General features: G+C 38.0%; 1 protein-coding gene across 3 annotated transcripts in view; it reads left to right on the forward strand.

The window, feature by feature from the left end:
- The window catches only part of LOC142860339 (sulfotransferase 2A1-like), a 124922-nt gene extending 100707 nt beyond the window's left edge, over positions 1-24215 (forward strand). For 2 of the 3 annotated variants that reach the window (XM_075991463.1, XM_075991455.1), the window contains exons 4-6: positions 2933-3027; positions 14384-14561; positions 24084-24215. In XM_075991463.1, coding sequence (XP_075847578.1) covers positions 2933-3027; positions 14384-14561; positions 24084-24196 — 386 coding nt within the window. In that variant the 3' untranslated portion in view covers positions 24197-24215. The remainder of the gene's footprint in view (positions 1-2932; positions 3028-14383; positions 14562-24083) is intronic. The other variant, XM_075991472.1, reaches the window with a different exon arrangement.
- The last annotated feature ends 352 nt before the right edge of the window (positions 24216-24567 follow it).

Below are 24567 nucleotides of genomic sequence, written 5' to 3' on the forward strand. Positions count from 1 at the left end.
CAAGGGCAGAGAGACAATATGTTTCCCTTGCTTTCTTGCTTGCAACTAACCTTCTCTTCCCTACTTTTCTACACTATGATGAGTAGGGAATTATGCTGCCCACATTGTGTCCCACCTTTCTGCATTATTAATGAATATAAGAACAACCTTTCAAAGACATGCCCACAGATCAATGTAATCTAGAATATTACTCATTCAAATTCTCTTTCAAGATAGTTATATGTTGTGTTAACATTAAAAGCTACTAAACATAACATCTCTTTTCTTATCTATGGAATGTAGTAATAAAAATGTTTTCTATACCTATGAACCTTGCATTTCATGTTTTCATAGAGGGACAAATATCTTGTTATTCCTACTCCTGTCTTCTTATTATGCCAACTTTGTTTTTATTGAACTGTCCCAAATCCCCCACCTTGCCTTCACTCTGTGATATTTTTTCCTTCAAAAATATCTTTTTTATTATGATCTGGTGTGTGTGTGTGTGTGTGTGTGTGTCTGTATGTGTGTGTGTGCTAGAGTGTCTCTGTGTGTACACACATCTCACAGAACTTTTGTGAGAACATAAGAACAACTTTATGGAGTCAATTGTCTACTCATAATCTATGTGGGTTACAGAGACAGTTTAATCATCAGGTGTATATGGTAAGTACTTTTTTACCTATTGTTCTCATAGTGCCACCATTTAATTTTGTATCTGTATTTTCTTCATTTCAAATTTATTTGTTGTGTAGACCATTTGTACTAATTTTTACTTTTCTTGGCACAATAAAATTGTTTTAATAAATTACTCTTGATAATTATGTAATTAGGGGCTGTAGAGATCCTTCAGTGGTTAAAAGAACTTGTGGATTTTTAGAGGAGGGGAGTTTGTTTCCCAGAACCCACATCAAGTAGCTCCCAATTTTTCATATCTCTAGCTTGAGGAGAACTGGCATTCTTTTAATATCTGTGGGTGCACGTGTGTGCGCGCACACACACACATACACACACACATACTCATATGCATGTGAAAATGCACAAACATATGTAAAAATAAAATAAATCTTTTAAAAATTATTTCATTAACTACAAGTTTCTAGAGCCTTTCATGTTCTCTGAATGTTGATGTATAACATTCTAGATAGATAGATAGATCTTTTCCACTATCTCTCCTCTTCTCCAATCTCTCTCTACCTCAACCTGATGATATATGCCCTCACTCTATTCATTGATACGATATTAACACTATCATGCAACCTTGATGCATACCTTTATAGCTTTTCACTCAACCTGTTGCTGTAGTGATGGGAATCATTCTTTTCAGCATCATTTAGGTTACCATTCTTGCCAACTCTGTCATTGAACCTTTGTTGTTCCACTAGAACACTTGACCAGGAGGCAGGTACTTACTTGTTTGCTTTTTTTTTTACCATTGTTCTCCCACTAACATTCAGATCTTATTAATTATTGTTGTTGGATACAGCCACTAGGTCTCATAACTTGATACATAACTATTAAAGTGTTAGAAAATAATATATCCAGGCTGAGTGATATGGTAAAAGCCTTCACTCATGACATTTATGGGATGGATACAGTGGTTCAATAGTTCAAGTAATCTTTTTCTATATAACAGAGACAGACTTATTGACATATACTTTGTAATCTCAGCCTCCAAATAAACACATTATCTTTGAAAATGACCTCTAAAACAGAACCATTTTTAATTATCAGCAACATATATGTCACTGGCTTATTTTTGATGCTCTCACTAACATGCTATTGGTTTTTTGCTTATTTTCCAACATTATCATTGAATTTATCTCAAGTTGGCCACTAATTCACAATGTAATAGAATATGACATTGAAGCTCTAGTCTTCTTTTGACTCTAACTCCTGGGTTTTAGTATTTCAAATGTATGCCACCACTTCTGGCTTGGCTTTTAGCCTTTTCTGATGAGCATAGGTGTGTGTGTGTGTCCATGATTGTACGGAAACAAATGTGTGATTATGTCTGTTCTTGTGCCAAAGCTTGAATGTGGAAGACAAGCAACAACATTAGGTATTGAGCTTTAATATATACTTTGTTCAATGGTTCCTGAGGATTCAAATACAGGTTTTCACACTTACAAGGTACTCACATTCCACTGAGCCATCACCTGAGACCAGCTTTCAATCTCTAAGTGACTAAATTCTGCCATTTCTGGAAGAATTCACTACAACTTCTCTGTAGATTATTTACCCTCAGTTTTCAATTAAATCTTAAAATCCTTGAATTCATATATTCTATTGCTCTTACCCTGACTTAACTCTTACCTTCTTTCCTGATTTGATTCAGTTATTTCTTCAGATAATGGGTAACAGTGCAAGTGTGAAATGGAGGCTGAGACAAGAAGAGAGTGCACTAGACCAGGATCTATTGTGAACACATCACAATAGCTGTAGAAATGTAAATGAAGTTTGGATGTGAAGGTGGATGTCTATGCTTGGAAGGTCTCTACTTGCCTGTGTTTTAGAGGCTTGGGTATTGAACAGTGACTATTGAGCAGTGGGGGTAACTTAGAAGTGGAGGCCAGTAGAAGGTGATCTCCCTCATAATTACTTAAGATAGTTCTTCAGACATGACAGTCTAAGCCTGACCATGTCAAGAAACCTCTGGTTTACTGTATTTGTGTGATTGCTTTTCCCCTACACATGCCTCAGTCATTGATACCAAATAGGAGGATGTCTCCCCATGGCATCAGTGGTAAGGCTGTGCGGTGAAGTGTTTACTAGTGTTTTTGATTTTATCTGCTCACTATCTGTGTATGTGTCATTTGTTACATTGAATATTGTAAATGTCAGTTTGATTTTTCTTAATAAACGTATCTACAATTCGCACAAAAGTGAAGAATATCAAGCAGTGCTTACTTTTATTCTTTGTAGCCAACACTTTCTTCCTCCCTTCACACAGTTACATTTGGATCATGGTTTGAGCACACTCGTGCCTGGCTGTCCATGAGAAAAAGGGACAACTTCCTGCTTTTGAGCTTTGAAGACCTGAAACAGGTAACCAACATTCTTATCTCAAACCCTCTAACAAACCCACCCCATCAAGCACCCCACATTCCTCAGTGTTGCCATGTCTGTGTTAGGCTCATGAACACTCACTAAAAGTTAGATTATTGCCTATACCTTTATTGACCTGCATCTCACATTTCCTCTCCAGCCTCCTAGTCCATTTTCCATGTCTTCTTTACCCTACTTTACCCTGAGGAAGGGAGGGGTAGCTCACACTTGCACTACAGGATTTAATTCTGTCTGGGGAACACATTTGATACATCTGATAATGCATTGATTAGTGGGGATAGTAATGTTATTCTACTGTTGTGCCAAAATGTATGTCATCTGCACTTGACTGCAAGAAGAGAGACAAAGTATAAAACTATCAGTGAATTCTGGGAGAATACAAGTGCTGGAGTCACAGGAACAGTACTGAGTGCTACACAAATCTGACTGGACATCTACAGGGTGCAGCCAGTCAGGAAAGATGGTGTCCTATGCTCTGCAGTACAGAGGGTTCTTCAGGATGGACTAGATTACACTACAGATTTCCAGTGTCTTAGTAGAGAATATTTAAAATGTTTCACCAGTAAGTAATGCCATATATTTAAATAGACTGATAAACTAGGCATTTACCTAATCATTGAAGGTTTCATCTCATTAAAATGCCCAACTGATGGTATAAATATGTTTAAGTTCTTTGGGTGTTTCTCAAATATCTCTTATTTTAAAAATTAAAAAATACCTCAGCAGTATGTTCCTTGACTGCAAACCCAATTCTGAGACATAGAGTCAATTTCAGGGGTTCTAGATCATCTTTGCTTGTATGGTTGGTTTGAGTTCAATGTTGGGTATAAGAGACATTGTTTCAAAAGACGATAAAGAAAAAATAACTTTGTGTATTTTATGTTCACTTAGTTAAAAATACTCCCTCTTGATGATGGAAGTTACAAAATAATCCCATAGTAGTTCAGGGTTATGTATAATAATGGGTTATTTACTTAGAGGTAGACTCACAGTCCTCTGCACGAATGGGGAACAGAAATTGAAGTTAGCAGCCAGAAATGAGAGTCCAAAGAGAAAGAGCAAGTGCACTCTTTACAGCTGCATTTATACTATAAGAGACTATGCCCAAGTGAGCTGGTGTCTTAAAAGCTATTGACTGAAGGAGCTCCCATAGCACCTCCCCCTTTGTTTAAATAAGAGAGTTCCAAACATAATACAAAACTAAGTACACTAGGAACAGATATCAAGTATAAAGTTAGAATTACAACCAGCATAAACAATATTAAGCAAGGAATCTATCCTAATTTTTAATAAACATTCTATCCTAAGGAGTCTAAGATTGTAGTAGAAATGGCTTTACTAGATCATAAGAGGATGGTAAGATGACTATCTAGTCTTCAACCACATTGAAGACTGAAGAAGGGAGATAATATTACTTGAGTAGGCAGGAAGTACAATCAAACAGCTTCCAAAATGTACAGTAGATGACAGAGACAACTGGCTGCCCAGGCAATCACTCAAAGTCTCATTTGCAATGTGGAAACATCCATCTTTGTCTAAGACCTAGAGTAACTGACAGACCATTTTTAGAGGCAGGAAAATTTTCAGAACTGTCTTACCCTGTCTTGGGAAGGTTTGGCAGTCTTTTTTCTTGTATCCTGATGAGTCAAGTCTGGACATTGTGCACTTTGTCATTGGTCAAGGCATAAGCAAAAAGCCAGTTGTGTCAAGAAGAAAACAAACTTTTTCTTGGAGTGTATTTTGTGCTCAACACTCTCTCAGGAATAGATCAATGCTGCCAAGAGTAATCATGTCTCACATCAACAGAATCCTAAATTATTTAAATGCCATGTATGTTCTACAGATCTTTGAAGTGGTTAAAGATAACCTATCTATGTGGATAGATACAATCTATCTCTATGTATCTAAAGAACCTGATTAGTTTAACTATAAGTATGACAAACATGGATGACTATTGACCTATAATACTTAATACCTGCATAACTTAAAGACTAGGGCTTCATATTAGAATATCAATTAATCATTAAACAACTGTAAAACAAATGAGTACAGTGATCTCAAAATATAAATAATGTATAAATATCTTGATCACAGGTAGAAATATATAATGCAATATGATAAATATATTCTAAAACTGTATCAATATACAAAATGTCTTAAACACAGGCAGAAGCATACATGTATACAATCTGACAAAATAACTTTGCATAGGTATACAAATATATAGATAAATATACAGTTAAGCAGAAATCAGAGGATATTCAATATAACAAATAGAATTTGAACTTATATCAATATAGAAAAATCTATAACAATGTAAATTGTCTGTAAATAATAGCTCACAAGTATTCATTCTATTACATACTTTTACTATTATTAGTGTGAGTAAGTTCATACTAATCTACCTATCATCCCATTCAGTTTTCCCTCTTCATTTTTGGTTTTTTTTTTTTAGATCTCTGGTGCTACATAATTTCCACCCCAACTTCCAACCTTATATGAATTATAATCTTTCTCAAAATGGTATCCCTAACCCTAAGGACAAACTTTGTTGGGAGAGGGGATGTCATCTTCTAGAATTGCTTTGAATTGTGATGGCGGAGGTGTTCTTTCTATGGTATCCTGTAAAAGTAAAATGACAGTTAAGATTAAAGATTACTATTTTGTATAATGGCATATGCTCTCTGAGTAGTCAATAGGGGTTTTTGTCAAGTTCTTATTCGGAGTTCTGACCAAAGCATTGTAAGAATGCTCACCATTTCTGCAGCTGGTCCCCAAAAACTGGTCTCATGGTAGCACTATTAGTGTTATGATGTCATAATTAACCAGGTGGTGTCATTGTTGTGGGACCATCTTCTACTTGGAAGTCTCAAAGACTACTAAAAGAAAATCTAGTGTTCATTGTTGAAAATTTTAACATTATTCATAAAGACATATATTCAATGAAAGATACAATATAGACAAAATGGGCGTGAAGAACAGTAAAATGTTCCTTCAAAGCCATCTTCTTTCTGTCCCATAACAGATGGCTCATGACATGAGACAAAAATTCTAAAGTTGTCTTTTAATAAGATGCTTGGATTTAGAGAAGCATTATCATTGTCCAACTCCAAAGTCAGCTCTTATTTTTAATTAGAGATGTATACATGTCTGGATAATCAAATTTTACCATGCAAATGATAAGTCAGATTTCTCTTCACCTGGTGATTCTTTTGCCTAGCTATCTTTTCATCTTTAGGCATCTAGATGTCCAAAGTCTCTTGATTCTATGAAGACGAGTATTTTCCTGTAAAAAACAAGAACAGAACACTGCCCCAACACTTGTGAGGTTTTCTCATGATTGTCACCTCTGTGAATGAGCTGTCATTTCTCTTTCTCAAGATGTTTCTCTTTTTCAAATCAAATCTTTATCAATTTTTATGGTATTCATAGCTTTTCCTCTCCTGTGGAAACAAGTGCAAAACCATTTCTCCAATGTATCACCTCTCCCTGTTTTCATTGTGAGGTCAGTATATCCTTGAAATATACCAGCTGACTTAATCAGAAGTTGTTTCTATTAATCAATGTCTCTCTACTGCTGTTATTAATTTCTCATTAGTGTTAAGAAAACTCAAGGTTAATAAAGCATTAGGGAATGTATTTCTGTGGGTATTTTCCACCCTTTTCTGTTTGTTTAACATATTCTTTACAGGTCAATTGTAGGAGAGAGGCCACTTGTTTGTCCATGCTCTCCAGAATTGAAATAATCACACAGAAACCATATTAATTAAAACACTGCTTGGCCCATTAGCTCTAGCTTCTTATTCGCTGACTCTTACATTCTTAATGTCCTACATTCTAAAACATTTAAATGACATATTCTGTTGTCTTTGAAAGGTTTAAAGAATACATATCTATCTGAAATACATCTTTGTACATCTAGAAAATCTAACTAACATGACAATGAGCCTAACTATTATAAGATGGTTATCTATTAGCCTATATTTCTTAATTACACATTGCAATTTCAAATGACCTGGGCAAATACAATACCTTAATCAAGATCTGAAATACATAGACAGCATGTAACTAAATTGACCTTAAATTTGTATCAACAAACCAAGACCAATGCAAATCTCTATAGCATATCCCCTTTTAAATATAAAGACACATTTATCGACAATGTTGGGAATATGGGCATAGTTCTGTCTAAACTTCTTTCTGCTGTTTATTGGGTAAAATAAGTTTTAAGGGATGTTTAAGGCAACCTTTGAGGGGGTCTTGGTTCATTAAACCACATTAGCCTGGAATGAACCCACAGGTTCTCAACCTCTGTGGAAACAAAAGAAGAACCTCTTTTCCAAAGCAACATTTCCTTAGACCCAAATTCTGAAGTTAAGATACCTTAATAATATAAATGCTAATTTAGCTTATCAGCTTGTACAATGAAATGTCGCTCTGTATTTTGCTCTTCACAGTAAAAAAAATCAAAGAAAACATAGCAATATACATAATCCAGATTCTCTGAGTATATTCCATCTTTTTGTGGTTTATTTTTACTCTATTACTTTTTCATATTTATTTTATTATCTTTATTCCTTTAATCTAAGACTGTCTCTACTATCTCTATGAAGACTTTTTTTTATTTTTTAAAAACCATTTACTTCTTTTTATAACTCTCTATACTCTTTCTTTTCTCCCCAAGCCTATGTACATTTATTCAACACTGTGGCCCATTTAGAGATCTTTCATGTCTGGATGTGTCCTATTGTGTATCTGTAATTCTTTGCTGTCCAGGAGAACTTAAATTGCTAAGTGCTTCTTAAAAACTTGAGCTGCAGCATTACTAGGATATATAGAGTACTTCTGGCTTGCTCAGTACAGTACAAAAATGGTAGAAGTCCTTTAGTGCCTGAGACTTTCCAGGTGGGAGCCATCATCACCACCTCAACTCTGATAACCAGTTGGCCATGCTGCCACCAAGTAACTTGCAGTACACTATCCACAAACCCCATTTAAATGCTCAATAGTCAAACTTCCCAAATGAGGCAGAGCTATTTGTGCTGGCAAAACAGGAAGTTTCTGTTTTTTTAAGAAGTCTCACAGATTTTACTGCTCCTCATGGCACCTTACTCACCACAAGCCCATCTAGAAAAAAAATTGTGGATACGAATAAACTGTAAACTCTGTTCTTTTATGTCGAGAATTCCTTTTAAAGCTCTCTCAGGTTTTTAAGTGGATTTAGTCCAGCACGTTGGTGTGCCAATTTGTAGGAGGGAGGCTGCTTGTTTGTCCTGGATGCCCAAAACCAAAATAATCACACAAAAACCATATTAATTAAATCATTGCTTGGCCCATTAGCTCTAGCTTCTTAGTGGCTAAATCTTGCATATTAATTTAGCACATTTATATTAATCTTTGTATTGCTACATGGTTGTGGCTTACCAACTAAAGTTCCATCTGGCTCTAGCAGCACTACATGGCTTCTCTCTGACTCTGTCCTTCTTTATCCTAGCATTCAGTTTAGTTTCCCTGCCTAGCTAAGTTCTTTCCTGCTTTAGGTCCAAAGCAGTTTCTTTATTTGTTAATGGTAATCACAACATACTGAGGGAAATCCCACATCATTCACTTTGATCTTTCTATAACTACCTGACCTGTAGGATTGTTTGATATACCCATAATATACTTTATATTATAATAAGCAAAAAACTATTTCATTCCTTAGAGACATATCCTGAGTCATTATCTGTCTTTATTTGTACATGTATACTAATGATAGCCATAACTTCTAATAAATGTGTGATTACTAAAGAAGCCTTTCCTGAGCTAAAGGCAGTTGCCAATAGAAAACCTGAATAAGTGTCAATGGTGTGGTGTACATATTTTAATTTTCCAAATTCTGTAAAGTGGAACACATCCATGCGCCAGATCTCATTCCTTTGAGTACCCTTTGTGTTACTCCCTGCAGGTAACGGTACTTGGTCATAGAAAGAGAAACTAGGACATCTATTTATAATATCCTTAGCTTGTTGACATGTAATAGAAAACTTTCTTTAAACCTTTGCTATTGACATGATGTTTCTTGTGAAATTCTGAGGCCTTCAGCACACTTCCAATCAATAATTAGTCAATTTCTGCATTACCTTGTGCTAGAGGACCTGGAAGACCTCATATGGATCAGATGTATGTTATGTATATGGGAGAAAGCCTATTCCTGATTATGTCTTGAACGTGAATGAATAATGAAGTCATTATATGACTTATATGGCATAAGTTCATTGGTTTCAATATGCAAGACAACTCTTTCTGCACACTTGCAAATCAGTAACTATATTAAGAGGTTATTTAAAATCCCTTAGTACCATGAGAATAGCATATAACTCTGCCTTTTGGGCAGAATTATAAGAGCTTTGTTCTACCTTACTTAATTTTTCTGATTGTAACCTGCATTTCCTGAATTATTTGCATCAGTATAAAATGTATGGGATCCTGTTATTGCTATGTCATATACAATTCAGAGAAGGATCCAAGTAGTTCTCTTTATGAAGTTAATTCTCTCACTTTTGGGAAAATTGCTATTAATTTCATCCAAAAATTACTATAAGCTTTTTGCCACAGTTCATTGTCTTCCCATATATATTTTTTTAATTTCATCAAAAGTAAACGATACTATAATCTCTGTTGGTCAACTATTCCAGAACATGAAGACTGTATTTAAGTGGTTGTTAAATCCAATGCCATTACTTTAAATAAAATTAATTTTTTCCTCTCCTAACTAGAATAAATGGCAGTTCAGCTGTTAATCTTTACCCTAGCCTTAGATTTTTCATTCATTCATTCATTTATTCATTTGTTCATATTTTAAAAATATAACAAAATAAAATTCAATATGATGAAGTAATATTGTCACCTCACACTTGGACAAGACAAACCAACTGAAAGAAAGTAACACAAGAGACGGCACAAGCAGAGACGCAGATGTTCATACACTAAGGAAGCCCATAAAATCACTAAACTGGAAGTCCCAATATATAATCAGAGGATTGGTGCAGACTAGTATGGCAATATTCATGCTGCTCCAGTCTGTGGGTTCATGTGAGCTTTTCTATATTGATGTGGAGAGCCTTGTTTTCTTGGTGTCCTCCCTCTTCTATTGTTTTTACACTTTTCTTGTTCTTCTTGTTCTTCCTGTTCTCCTCCTCCTCCTCCTCCTCCTCCTCCTCCTCCTCCTCCTCCTCCTCCTCCTCCTCCTCCTCCTCCTCCTCCTCCTTCTCCTCCTCCTTCTTCTGAAGAGTCTCTGAGATCTCAAGGGAGGTATTTGGTAGAGTCATCTCATGTAGGGATGATTGTTCAACAGTATCTCATTCTGTGTATTGTCTGTTTATGGATCTCTATATTTATTTCCAACCGTTTCAGGAGATAGATACTCTGATAATGTCTGAACAAGGCACTAATCTGAGCATAGTAGAATATCATTTGGAGTCATTTTGTCACTAACACTTTTAAACCAGTATTACTTTGTTTTACGCTTGGTCCCCCAGCCATCTATTCTCTGGTCACCAAAGCAGCATCAGGTATGGGTTCCATCTCAGGAAATGGTCCTTACATAAGACAAGTTATTTGTTGGTTACTCACATCAGCTTTGTGTCCTAACATATCTTGCTGGTAGGACACAATTATAGATCAAAGGATTTGTGACTGGCTTCATATGTACATTTCTCTTTGGATAATGTGCAGAGTACCTTCCTGTAAGAAAGATGCTGTAAAGTAGGGATGGAAATTCACTGCATAGTCTACAGTCCAGCATCTCAAATTTCAATGAGTTATGAAGGTGTTGTCTTGAGCAAGAGGAACTTATTGTCAGTTTTTAGAATGCAACCTTCTTTAGAGTTTCTCCCATGAGATCTCTTTGTCCAGCTACTCAATTACATGTAACCCTATCTCAGTCCTAGAAGCTTCTTAGGTGAATAGACATGGCCATTTGGGACACTATATTCCCCCATTGTTAGTTTATATTATTTGGATTGCCTTTAGGAAGATAGATGGGTGGGTAGATAGATAGATAGATAGATAGATAAAGTTTCTAATCTATTAGGTTGCATATGTTCCCTCAAATATCCCTTAATTTTAGCTGTCTCTCTCCACATTTATTTTTTCTAGCCTATCAGTTTTCTACTCCTCACTTCTTCCTCCCATTCTAACCCTTACACATTTACCCATTCATAATTTGCATTCTGTGTTTAGATTTTTTACAGTTATCATGTTCTGGGGTACTTTATTTCCCAATTCAATCTGTTTGGTGTTCTGTATGATTCTTTTACTTTGATAGAAATCTCATTTATGTTACAGAAATTTTCTTCTGAGTATTGGAAATATTTTCTATGCCAATAAACTTGTTTTTTTTCTTTTTCTACCTCTATTCCTATTATTAAACTTTATCTTTTCATAGTATCCCAGGTATCCTGATTGTTTTGTGTTAGGAGCTTTTAGGTTTAGCATTTTCTTTGACAAATGTATCCATTTTTTTTTTTATCAAAGTGGCTTCAATGCCTAGGAGTCTCACATCCATCTCACATATTCTGTTCATGAAGCTCACCTCTGAGGGTCCTGTTCAAGTTCCTAAATTTTTGTTTTTCAGATTTGCTTCAGTTTCAGTTTTCTTGATTAATTCTATTTCCACCTTCAGGTCTTGAATATTTTATTCATTTCTTTCCAATGTTTGTGTTTTGAAAGATTTCTTTATAGAATTTATTTATTTCTTGTTTTAAGGTCCTTTTCTTGCTCTATAGCTACACTGAAATCATTAGGAACTGCTGTAGTAGTGTTGCTGGCCTCCAGTGAAGACATATTCTCCAGGATGATATTGATTATACTTATAGGATGTACTCTTCTCTTCTGAGATTAGGGAACTTGTAATTCTAAGTGTTGATATCTGGCCCTGTCATGTTGCATTGGTGCTTCCTTCATTATTCTTTTGACCTGTTTGATACTCAGACAGTGTGGTGGCTCTTTGTTGCCTGGGATCCTGATCAGTGTGACCGCTGGTAATTCCAGGTAAAATGTGTGTCTGGATATAGGAAGCTGACACATATATTTGGGAATGTGCTAAGAAGAGCAGAAGAAAGTCCACAGGAGGATAGCAAGCAGTTTTCCACAGAATCTACTCAGTCAACTGGGAATGAGGCCACTGAGAATAATTCATAGCAGCAAGTTTGATAAAAATCTGTGAGACTAAGGTTTGGAATTGGAAGAATGGAGGGAGTAAGGAAGATCTGCAGTTAGCCCACTTGCTTTACTGTTAGAGTGGCATATGGGTTCTTAGAGAGTGTCTTCTGAATTTTGGGGCTCAGACAAAGTAATGAGTAGGGAGAAGGGACTTTGGAGTTTCATATTGGTTTTATCCATTTGCAACAGTAGCATTTGTGTGAGGGATGCTGAACCAGGTATTCTACACAGAGCTGGGAATGAGACTAGGAGACTGGACTTGGAGTAACAAATGTGTAGGTGAAGATCTGCATTTAGCCAAATTACTTCCTTGTCCATCTTGGCCTGTGAGTTCCCAGGGAATGCTTGGTGGAGGTGAAGTGTGGAACAATGCAATGAGTTGGGATAGGGATGTTAGGAGTGGTCTATGAGATCTACTAGAGATGTAGGTGGATAATGCAGATATTCTGATGCATAGTTGGAGGTAACATTGGGGCATTGGTCTCAAAGTAATGAGGAATAGGTGATGATCTTCAATTAACTTACCTCTTCCCTAGCCAGAGTCATCGGTGAGTTCCCAAGACAGGACTTTTAGATTTGTGTGTTGGGATAATATATTGAACTGGAGCAGTGAAGTTAGAAGAACATCTGTGAGATCTACTCTAGATAGGGAAGTAGCCACAGATATTTCTGTGGAAAAAGTGGGGATGAGACTGGGAGATTAGATCTACAGGGGCACAGGGAAATGTAAAATGCAGCCAGCCTACCTGCATCCCTGACAAAAGTCAGAAAAAGCAATTTTTAATGAAAAATAGAAAGGAGCAACAAAGACAGGAAAATTGGGTCATTCAAAAAGGAACTTGGTTCCTTAATGTTTTCTCCTAAGAAAAGAAAGTTTCCCTTTATGTAGCAACACCAAAGACTCCTTGCTTTTTAAAAATCTTTTACTTTCTCATTTATTATTTATTTTAAATGAATTTAATAAATAAATTAAATAAAATTTATTATTATCCAACTGTATCTGTTGCATGGTAGGGCTGTTTTCCATAAGTCTCCTGTTCACAAAATTCAACACATTATTTTCCGTTATTGCCCTGATTGTTTATGTTCCCATAAAATATTATGAATCTTTGAAAATTATGTAATAAAAGTTTGGCATCAATAATACCTTTAGAGTTCCATGAAAAGGGCTAGAATTCAAAGCAAAGTCTTCATTATTCCAAGCTTCTGCCTTCTTATGACTGTCTTAGATTAACAATTGGGACAGTGCACATTTGTGATTCCAGCATATGGGTATCTGAAGCAAGAAGAATATGAATGTGATGGATATCTTAATTATAGTATGATAACATAACTCAAAACAGAATAAAAGCTCCCTGAAATGCCCCCAAGTAATTAATATTGATATCATTCTTATGAAAGTGCTGCAAAATATATTATTCTCAGTTACCCATAGAAAACAGTATTACACGGTGTAAATATTAACTTCTCTCAAAATCTTTGTGCACACTGCTTCATTCCCATGTATCACTGTCTGAAAGTATCTCTTTAAGTCTCTTTAAATGCTCAGGCAAGTGGGGTATGGTGGTGAACACCTTAAATGCCAGCACTTAGAAAGCAAATTCAGGTGGTGGATTACCTATTTGAGCTTGAGGTCAATCCAGTCTCCATATCAAGTTCCATCCCACCAAACAAGGCTGCATAGTGAGACCCTGTCTAAAGGAAAAAATATCCCAGTGCATTTAGTGGGTGTGTTGGCATGCATCTGTGAACACAACTTTACAGAATTGGAAACTGGAGGATCGCATGTACCAGGCCTTCATCTATTACAAATTAAGTTTGAGAACAGCCTTGTTATGTGAGATGCTGTCTCTAGTATCCTCTCCTCCCTAAAAGAAATCAGTCTCTGTCTTTTAGGTCCAGACATCAGACACATTGCCAGTCCCACTCATTATAAAATGCTGTGTGTGTGACTTCTGCCATCTGTAAATGCCCTGTTTCTTTCCTCAAATCTTTCAATGCTCTTTTCATTTCATGGTGTCATTTCTTTCTCCATGCCCCCTTTCCAGTGTCCATCCACAGTTAACTTCTCTGCATCTGTTCTCTCAGATCTCTCTGTTCATTAGCATCTTTTTTGTTTCTTCTATTTTAGGACACAAGAGGAACCATAGAGAAGATCTGTGACTTCCTAGGAAAGAAATTAGAGAAAGATGAGCTGGATCTGGTCCTCAAGTACAGTTCCTTCCAAGTCATGAAAGAAAATAAAATGTCCAATTTTAGCCTCATCACAGAAGATGTGGTTCCTAATGGTTTGCATCTCATGAGGAAAGGTGAAAAAAATATATCTAGCTCAAAATATGTCAGAATATGTAGAGAGCTTGTTGTTTCAATGTCACGTTCAGCCTCAACCAGCAAGGAAGACGCAACACTGGAGCTCTTCCTGCAAGCACTTTATTCAGGACCTTGTTCTCTTTCTCTCTCTCCACCAGACAAACCTCTCCCAGCCCTTAAAAAGGCACAGGCTGCCAACCCCGGATTGCCACTTGGGCCCTGCCCATAGGTCCACGCATATGCAAGCAGCTGACAATCATTGCATGATAATAGCATAAGTCAGGTCTTAGCCATAAGTAGGAGTTGATTATCACAGAGAGCACTCTCTTTTGGGATCCAGGAGGGTGGGAGTCAGCATCATCAGGTGTGGCTCCACGCAGCTCTCTACAGTTTCTCCTTTTGGTTTTGTAAAGCAACAGGCAAGAGTAGAGGTCTGATCTCTGTTAAAAATGGAACATGTACTAGTGTTTGTCCAGGTGTCATCCACTCAGAGAACACTAGACCTGTCCGGTGTCTTTTTACAGAGATGCGAATTAGACACCAACCCACATGCAATCCGACTTGCTCTTCTTGAGGTCGACTTCTATGACCTCAAGTGCAGTGCACAAGCCTCGCATCCTGTGCTCAAATATAAATAACCAAGCTTGAGGGGACTATCCTGCTTCAATGGCTGTAAAGGCCTGAATGATCATAACTGCATTGCGATGCTGTGAAACCCTTATGTGACAAATGCACCATAGGCATACCAGGGAGGCAAGCACCATTAAGCCTGTTAGGGCTCCTATTCCTACCCACTCCTTCAGATGATTCATGGTTATGATGATCCAGGTCATGGCGAACTGGCATCGGCTTGGGAAAGGCTGACAGAATCCCCCACCACAGCTCCGCCATCACTTTCTCCGTTGAGTGCATGAGAAACAGGCACAGGATCCCCAGACATATCTGTAACATCCTTTTCTGCCTCCGTCTGCACTTGCACCTTCCTCACCAGGTGTTCTGGCACCCAAATAGGGTCCAAATGATCCTGTGGAAAAACAAACAGCACCTTGTGCCCATGCCAGCACGGGATCGGGTCCATGCCAAACCCCTGTTAAAGCATCCTTCCAGGTCACCATTCCTTTTGAAGGACTAGACGGACACGAATGCCTGTCTGTGGCAGACTGAATGGAGTTATCCAAGTTTAAAAATTTTAAAGTAAATAAGGCGAAAGAAAGTCTATTCTTAGGGGTTTGCTTATGGCCTATTCCCCCTTTTTGTTTTTGAAGTATCTCCTTTAGAGATCGATGGGCACGTTCCACGATGCCTTGTCCTTGTGGATTGTCTGGCAGTCCATGAGTCAATTGAACACCCATACGTTGACAAAATGAGGTGAATTTTTGTCCAGTATAAGCAGGACCATTATCAGTCTTTAATTGTTGAGGCTTGCCCCAGACTGCCCATGCTTCTAGACAATGAGCAATCACCTGAGTTGCCTTTTCACCTGTCATGGGTGTGGCATGAATAATGCCAGAACGTGTATCAACTGAAACATGCACATATTTCAGCTTATCAAATTCCGAAATATGTGTAACATCCATTTGCCAAATTTTAAGAGGGAGTAATCCATGTGGATTGATTCCCAAGGTTTGAGGATGATGATAAACAACACATTGTGGGCAATCTACAACCACTTTCTGCGCATCAGCATGAGAGATATTAAATTTTTGTTGTAGGGTTTTGGCATTAACATGAAATTCCTTATGAAAATCATATGCTCTCTGTAAAGCAGAGGCGAGAAATATCCATTCTCGTCTGGTACAACGATTTACTTTGTCATTGCCCTCAGCTAAAGGACCTGGTAATCCTGTATGTGCATGTTGTACAAAAAAAGGATTTTTTCGATGCCAGAGTAAAAGCTGTAATTGTACAAGTAGTATATGTACAGGATTGGAAGACCTAATGGGTCCCGCACATTCTAAGGATCTTAAGACATTAACAACATAACATGAATCTGAAATTAGATTGAATGCAAAAGGGCAGGCCTTAAACACTTCTATTACAATCTCCAGTTCAACTTGTTGAGGGGCTCCAGGAGAAAATTGATGTATAACAGGCTCCAAGGAATCTACCATATAAGTGCCACAACCAGTCTTAGATCCATCTGTAAAAATAACACTGGCTCTGGAATGGGTTGTAAAGTAGTAATTTTGGGAAATATCACTGGGTGTTCCTTAAAGAAAGTCAGCAATGAATGTTTAGGATAATGGCAATCTATAGGCCCTGGATAAGAGCAATGCAAGATGGCCCACTCATCTAAGGTAGCACATAAAATCTTTATTTGATGGTTGGAATAAGGCCTTATAATGGTAGCGGGGGCAACACCAAAATATTGCAGGCACTGCTGAATTCCGGTTAATGCCAAAGTCGCTACAGCAGTAGGATAATGCTCAAGAGATTTAGCTGGAGATATCTTAGGATAGATCCAAAGCAATGGCCCACTCTGCCATAAGTCCTGTGGGCTGGTAATATGAGGGAAGAATTCATAAAGCAATATCTTGACCCTCTTGTATCCTTTGTAGGAAGGTGTCTTGTAACCTGTTTTCCACCTTTTTTAATGTTTCTCGTGGCTCAGTAGTCAATTGCCTTGGAGAATCCAAAGCAGAGTCTCCATTTAAAACACTATACAGGGGTTTTAACTCATAGTTTGGTAACTTCAAATAACATCTAATCCAATTTATGTCACCTAACAGCTTTTGAAAATCATTTAGCATTTTTAAACTATCTTTCCTTAACTCTTTTTTTGAGGGATAATCTGTTTCTCACAAACTCTTACTCCTAAATAATTAACAATTTTATCCTTTTGTACCTTTTCGGGGGCTATATGCAGCCCTCTCCTTTCAGGTAGCTTAATAAGCTCCACATAGGCCTGATCTAACATTCGTTCATTCTTGGCAGTCATCAATATATCATCCATATAATGAACACATCTTAGAGTGGGAAATTTTTCTCTCAGGGGTGTAATAGCCTCCCCCACATACAGCTGACACATTGTAGTACTATTGGCCATTGCCTGTGGCAAGACAACCCACTCATATCTTTTGTCTGGTTCTTCATGATTAAGAGACAGAACTGTAAAGGCAAATTTATTGCTGTCTTTATCAAACAAAGGGATGGAGAGAAAACAATCTTTTATATCTATTACAATAATAGGCCAGGTGCAGGCAAAGAGGATAGTAATGGCAACCCATGTTGCACTGGTCCCATGACTTGCATTTGATTATTAACAGCTTGCAAATCATATAATAGGCGCCGCTTTCCCGATTTTTTTCCTGATTACAAAGATAGGTGTGTTCCTGGGGGAAATGGATAGTTTAATATGGCCCAGAGTTAACTGTTCCATTATTAAATTATTGGCAGCCATGAGCTTCTCAGAGGAAAGAGGCCACTGAGGAACCCACACTGGCTCCTTTGTTTTCCAAGTAATGGGAATTCCTTCCCCAGTGGCTCCTAAGAAAACCCATCCTTTGTCTGGGTTTTCTTAGTTCTGCCATTATCGGATCTTTCCGTCCTTATAAATACCTTCCCAATCCAAAATTCGGATGGCAGCCCATATTTTTCATAATGGTTTGAGCCTTTTCTGAATATTCATTACTTAATTTAAAACCCATAGATTTCATGAGATCTCTTCTCCATAATGATACTGGAAGTTCAAGAACATAAGGTTGAATTACTCTGGAGTGGCACTCTGTATCCTGCCAATTTAATAAGTTAGCACTAATATTAGGGGTACTAGCATATCCTAATCCTTGTAAGGTGTGTGATGAGGTCTGTATAGGCCATCCTCGTGGTCAACCTTTACTGGCTATGATACTTTTATCTGCCCCTGTATCCAAAAGGCCTATGATCTCGACTCCATTAACAGTTAGTTGTAAAATAGGCCTTTGGTCCAAATCCAAGGATAAAAATGTTAAGTCTGTACTTGATGAACCAAATCCCTTATCTCCTCTTTCAATGTCTTTAGCTGGATGTTTGTCATGTAGACTAGGCAAAATAACAAGTTGAGCTATCCTATCACCTGGGGAAATCGCGGTAATGCCTTTAGGCGACTCAACCATGATTTTAACAATGCCTGTATAGTCTGGATCAATTATCCCAGGATGGACACGTAACCCTCTTAGGGTAATAGATGATCTCCCTAGTAATAATCCCACTGTACCAGGTTGAAGAGGACCCTGAAAATCAGAGTCTACTGTCTGAACTCCCATTTGGGGGGTTAATACGAGTCTGGTGGTGGCATGAAGGTCCAATCCTGCTGAACCTGCAGTAGCTCGCCGCGGTCCTTGGGGTGTCTGAAGGTTGGCCACTGCTTGTGACTCCCTTCTCTGCTCTGATCCTCCACTGCCCCATATATTTGGGGACCCTGAGGCCGGGGGCCCCGCTGTCTGTTTTTTGGCATAGTAACATTTATCAGGGGTTGTCCATTAATATCTTTTACTGACCTATACCCAATCGCCCAATGCCTTCCTTTTTTACATCTGGGGCATAGTCTTGGAATTGGGCGTTGACCATTTCCAGCTTCCTGGGCATGTCCCTGCTGAGTGCTTCCTCCTTGAGGGCAGTTACGCCTTATATGGCCTGTCTTGCCACATCGAAAGCAAGTTCCCATATTGTTCCCGTTTTTACTTAGCCGAAGTACAGCAGCAGCTAGCTCAGAATTGGTTAACGGGCCCCCTAGCTCTCTACATGCTCTCATCCAATATTCCAGCCCTCTGTTCTTGTAAGGGGTAATGGCTGCCCTGCATTCTTTAGTACATTGTTCATATGCTAACGGCTTGACTAATGGCATAGCGGTGTCAGGATCACCAAACATCTTTCTTGCCGCTTCCACCAGTCTAGCCACAAAATCAGAAAAAGGCTCTGTGGGTCCTTGGATAATCTTCGTTAGATTACCCCTTACTTCCCCTCTATTTGGCAGAGACTTCCAGGCTCGAGTAGCAAGATTGTTAATTTGCTCATACACCCGAGGTGGATATCCATTTTGCTGATTGGCAAATCTACCTTGTCCGAGTAGCATGTCTGTATCCCAGGCTGCTTGAGCTGCCCCAGCTGCTAAATTTATCTCAGCCTGGCCATTGGCAAATTCAATTAAAGAAGCTTTCCAATCTAAATATTGACCAGGGGATAAGCAAGCCTTTGCAAGGTTCATCCAGTCAGATGGGGTCCTAGCATACCTATGTAAAGCCTCCACCTGAGCCACCATAAAAGAAGCTGAAACACCATAAGCCTGGACAGACTTGGCCAATGTTTTTATAACCTTGAAATCTAACAGCTCATGATATCTGTTACCTTGTTGATCTTGAAATACTGGGAAAGCAGTCATCATTCTAACTCCTTTCTGGGTCATCATTTCCGCTCTGACCTCCTTCCATACTCCAGGACTGAAAGAAATCCCTCCTTCTGCTCCCATGACCTCAGGATACAGAGGGGGGGCCGAAGGAGTTACACTCCTTGTACTTTCAAGTTGTTTTTGCTTCTGTTCCTCCCTTTTTTTTCTCTTGATCTTTATCCTGTCTAGAGATTTACAGATAGATTCTAGGGGGACCACATAGAAGCCCTCCTCTTCCTCCTCCTCCTCCTCAGACTCTGAGTGAGCGGAAATATCCGACTCCTCCAGTTCTGACAGACTAGGATGTAATCCTGTTTTCCTTTTCCTGGGTTCTTTTTCCTTGTACCTTTACCTGACCCAGCATCAAACATAGCTTTTTCAGAGGCTCAGATCTCTTCTCCTGTTGTATCTCTAAGGCGGCCTGGCTATTCTCTATTGCTTCACTATACCTTTGGTCTTTCAAGTAACGCCACACTATCCTTCAAACTGATCTGACTCCTTTAAGAGCTAAAAAATTGGACGCGAAGGTGAAGTGCCCATTTGAACAAATGTTAGATTAGTACAATTTCACTTTTAACCCATCCACTCTTGTCATAGCTCTACTACCTTGCTCTCCCTTTTTCTATTGGTGAGAACAGAAAACCCACTTGTTGCGATTCCTCAATCTTACCTGAGGATTTACCGGTGCACCTCCTGACTGCAGCAAGTTCTGGGCTCCATGAAGAGAGGTTTTGAGGTTCCCCATACTGGCCACCACTTGTCGCGTTCAGCCTCGACCAGCAAGGAAGATGCAACACCGGAGCTCTTCTTACTAGGCAGTTTATTCAGGACCTTGTTTTCTCTCTCTCTCTCTCTCTCTCTCTCTCTCTCTCTCTCTCTCTCTCTCTCTCTCTCTCCCTCCCCCTCCCTGGGCAAAACTCTCCAAGCCCTTAAAAAGGCACAGGCTGCCAACCCCGGATAGCCACGTGGGCAATGCCCATAGGTCTACACATATGCAAGCAGCTGACAATCATTGCATGATAATAGCATAAGTCAGGTCTTAGCCATAATTAGGAGTTGATTATCACAGAGAACACTCGCTTTTGGGATCGCAGAGGGCGGGAGCCAGCACAATCAGGTGTGCCTCCATGCAGCTCTCTACATATCAAAGAGACTATAAGAAAGTTGGGCATGTTTCAAAAGTCATAGCTCATTACAACATGGTTTCTTGCAGACCTTGCAATGGAATCTTTCCATGTTGATGATGTGGCTTTCAGGAACTCTGAAAAAGAATTGACTTGTTGTGGGAGAGTATCTTGGCATTGCATCTGTCCAGTACCCTCAATACAAAATGAAGTGTAGACATGTTGCAATGAGGCTCTGTAAGGCTCTCTGTATCTTAGAACTCAACTCTAAAGAAAATGTCAATGCATGGGACCAAAGATATATCTGGGATGATAAACACTGAAATCACTTCCTACAAAATGATTTGAAAAGATATTGAATATGTCAAGATTACTGACTCATAGTAGGCTCTAGACCTATAAAGACAATGCAAATTATTTACCACTGCTACAATATAACAGTATTTTCCAACCTAAATTTGAATTGCTTCAGACTCAGGGCTACTCAGTTGGTTCTGAATTGTCTCTCGTGGAATGGCAATTTCCATCTTCTCTATGTCTGTGCTACCTCTCAAAGCTGGGAAAAAATGTGGGCATGATTTCATTGCTTTAAAATTAAGGAGTAACTTTGCCAGAGTGAATAACACCTGGAATCTCACCTACACCTTTCTAGCAAGTAATTGGTGAGATGGGAGTCAGTGTTGAAGAAGGAATGAGTCAGATATCAGGTCTCTGGAGATGAGTAAAGAACTAGGGTATATATGCAGGAAGCAGAGAACAATGGATTTCATTTTCTTCTACCAATAATTTAGATACTTCAGCCTTAAACTTCAGGCTTCCTCTATCATAGAGTGGTGGGGCATGAGACCAAAATAGGATTTTTACTTATTCTATTCCAAAATATAGTATGGCTCATGTATCATATGTCTCAGTAGGATATATTTATATTTATTTACATACACAAGTGTGTGTGTGTGTGTGTGATTGTATGTGTGTATATGTGTGTATTTGTGTACGAATGTCTAAGACATTAATCTTAGAGGCAGAAAAAGATCTAGGGAGAAGCCCACTATCTACAGGCCATAAGAAATGCCAAGTAGAGTCTGAACAAAAATATTTTTGTGAGACTTACAGCTACCAGAACTATTAGGAATTTTCTTACCAACAAGAATTAAGCCATCATGCAGTAGGGTTATCTTGTCCCCTGACACACCAGAGTTTGAGGAGATTTTTAGAAAAAGAAGAAGTATTTACTTGTAAGGTGCACAGGATATTTACATATTCTAACTTAGAACTTCATGTGTGTACCTTCAAAAACATGCTTCTCTTAACTTGACTCATTCACATTGAATTTGAAGTTCTGGTATGTAAGCATCTATTCCGGTTTATTAAAAGCCAGGCGTGCTGTGGGAAAAATTAAAATAACTTGTTCTAAAAGTGATGATAACTATAAAGCTGAGATTAGAAAAGGATACTTATAACTTCCCACCATAACAGATGGCAGTCTTATATTCATATAAATAATGCTATATTATTTGAATATGGTATGTCAATAATTACTATTTAATTATAAATTCTTCATATATATTTTAATAAATACTACTAGAGGCTTAAAATTAACGTACATGATTCTTCCAGAAAATAATGTGATGATCTGGAGATATGGCTCAGAGGTTAAGGACAATGACTGTCCTTCCAGAGGTTCTGAGTTCAATTCCTAGCAACCACATGATGGCTTGCAACCATGTAGTAAGATCTGGTGACCTCTTCTGGCTTTCACAGATACATGCAGGCAGAATGATATATACATAATTAACAACAAGTCTTTAATAAAGAATGTAATATGATAAGGAAAAGCCTGACATTTATTGCCAATCTTTTTTGCTTCACCTGAATTCATCAATATCATGCTGGGTAAAATCTCAGGGACTAATTTTTCTGCGTCAGCAAAATGGAACAATGCCAATACCTTCTTCACTCATTCAGGAATGCTTTCAACAAACTCATGTTGAGTACGTTCCCTTTGCCTGATGTGCTTGATTAAATGAAAGCTTTTACAATTTATGAATCATTTTACATTTCAAATATATTAGATTTTGTGCATATATACAAAATAGAAATGAGCATGTCAAAGCATCACAATTATAAAATAAAATACAGCAAGGATAGGGGATTCAGAGTTCTGCTTGGAAGAAAGGAAGAGATGACTACAGTGCCATTACTAAGAAAACAAAAGAACAAAACATAATTATATGGAAGATATGAGCACTCCAGTGTGAAGGTACACACTATGCAGTGTGAACAGTTGGACAATTTAACATTACATCTAGAGACATCTTATAATGCAGTTATCAAAACCAAAGTTTGTGAAAAGGACAGAGGATGAAATAATGTAGGTGTGCATACATAACCAAACACCATACTGATTGAAAACAGGAGTCCTGGGACATTCACTGCTGACTGTTTCTGGGTCTCTTACATCGTTACTGTCATGTAGTTCACAACTGTGCGTATCTCAAGCTCCAAGAGATACACTGCCTCTAACATCTGAAGGTACCTGCTTTCATGTGCACCTATACACATAATTAAAATTAACTTTAAAAGATGTTTTAAAAGTTGCTTGCATGCTTTTCAGAACTTCTCTAAGTAAACAATAAAATGTAGAAAGAACAATTGAAGTCAGCTTGGATAATTAAGATAAAAAACTCTGTTGGGATGAACAGTGTGGTGCAATCAGGTATAGTGGGGAGCAGAAATAATCTGGCCATCTAGAGTTTGAGCTAGTGTTGATGCTGTTAGATTTTGTAGTTGACAGGATGGGAAAGAATAAAGTGGGTCAATATTTCCACAGAGGTAGAAGTCTGTTTGCATATTATTGCAAGGCATAAGAAGAATTATATAGGGAGTCACAGGTAGTTTCACTTTATATACTGTTTGTTCCTTGTCAAGTATGTGAAGAGTGGATTGAGAGATATGTTAAGCATTTTAAGTTAAGGAGTGATAGTGTTAAGATCATCATTAACCCATCTTTGTGTCTGCTTCACATTTTCCAGGCACAACTGGAGACTGGAAGAATCACTTTACTGTAGCCCAAGCTGAAGCCTTTGATAAAGTGTTCCAGGAGAAAATGATTGGTTTCCCACCGGAACTGTTCCCATGGCAATAAATTCTTAAAACTTTTTAAATCATGTATTTGTACTGTGAATGACTGTGTGGTCAAAAAATAAATCCTATAATTGAATTGTGTAGTTCTTTAATAATTAGTAGTAGCAGCAGTGATAATAGTAGTAAGAGTAAAGTAGTGCTAGCTTTAAGGTGTGTGTGTGTGCTAACATGTAACATGATCGAGGCCTACTTATTGGGGTTTTTGTCCCACCTTGTACCCCACAGACAGCAAGCCCCAAAGAAAATCACATAGAGATCTCTATAAGTTATAAAGCTGATTGGCCCGTTAGGTCAGGCTACTTAATAGCTCTTTTAGCTTATACTTCCCCATTATTCTGATCTATGTTATCCATGTGGCTCAACCCTTTTCAG

Source organism: Microtus pennsylvanicus, chromosome 1, assembly GCF_037038515.1.
Source record: "Microtus pennsylvanicus isolate mMicPen1 chromosome 1, mMicPen1.hap1, whole genome shotgun sequence".
In the NCBI taxonomy this organism is placed as follows: domain Eukaryota; kingdom Metazoa; phylum Chordata; class Mammalia; order Rodentia; family Cricetidae; genus Microtus; species Microtus pennsylvanicus.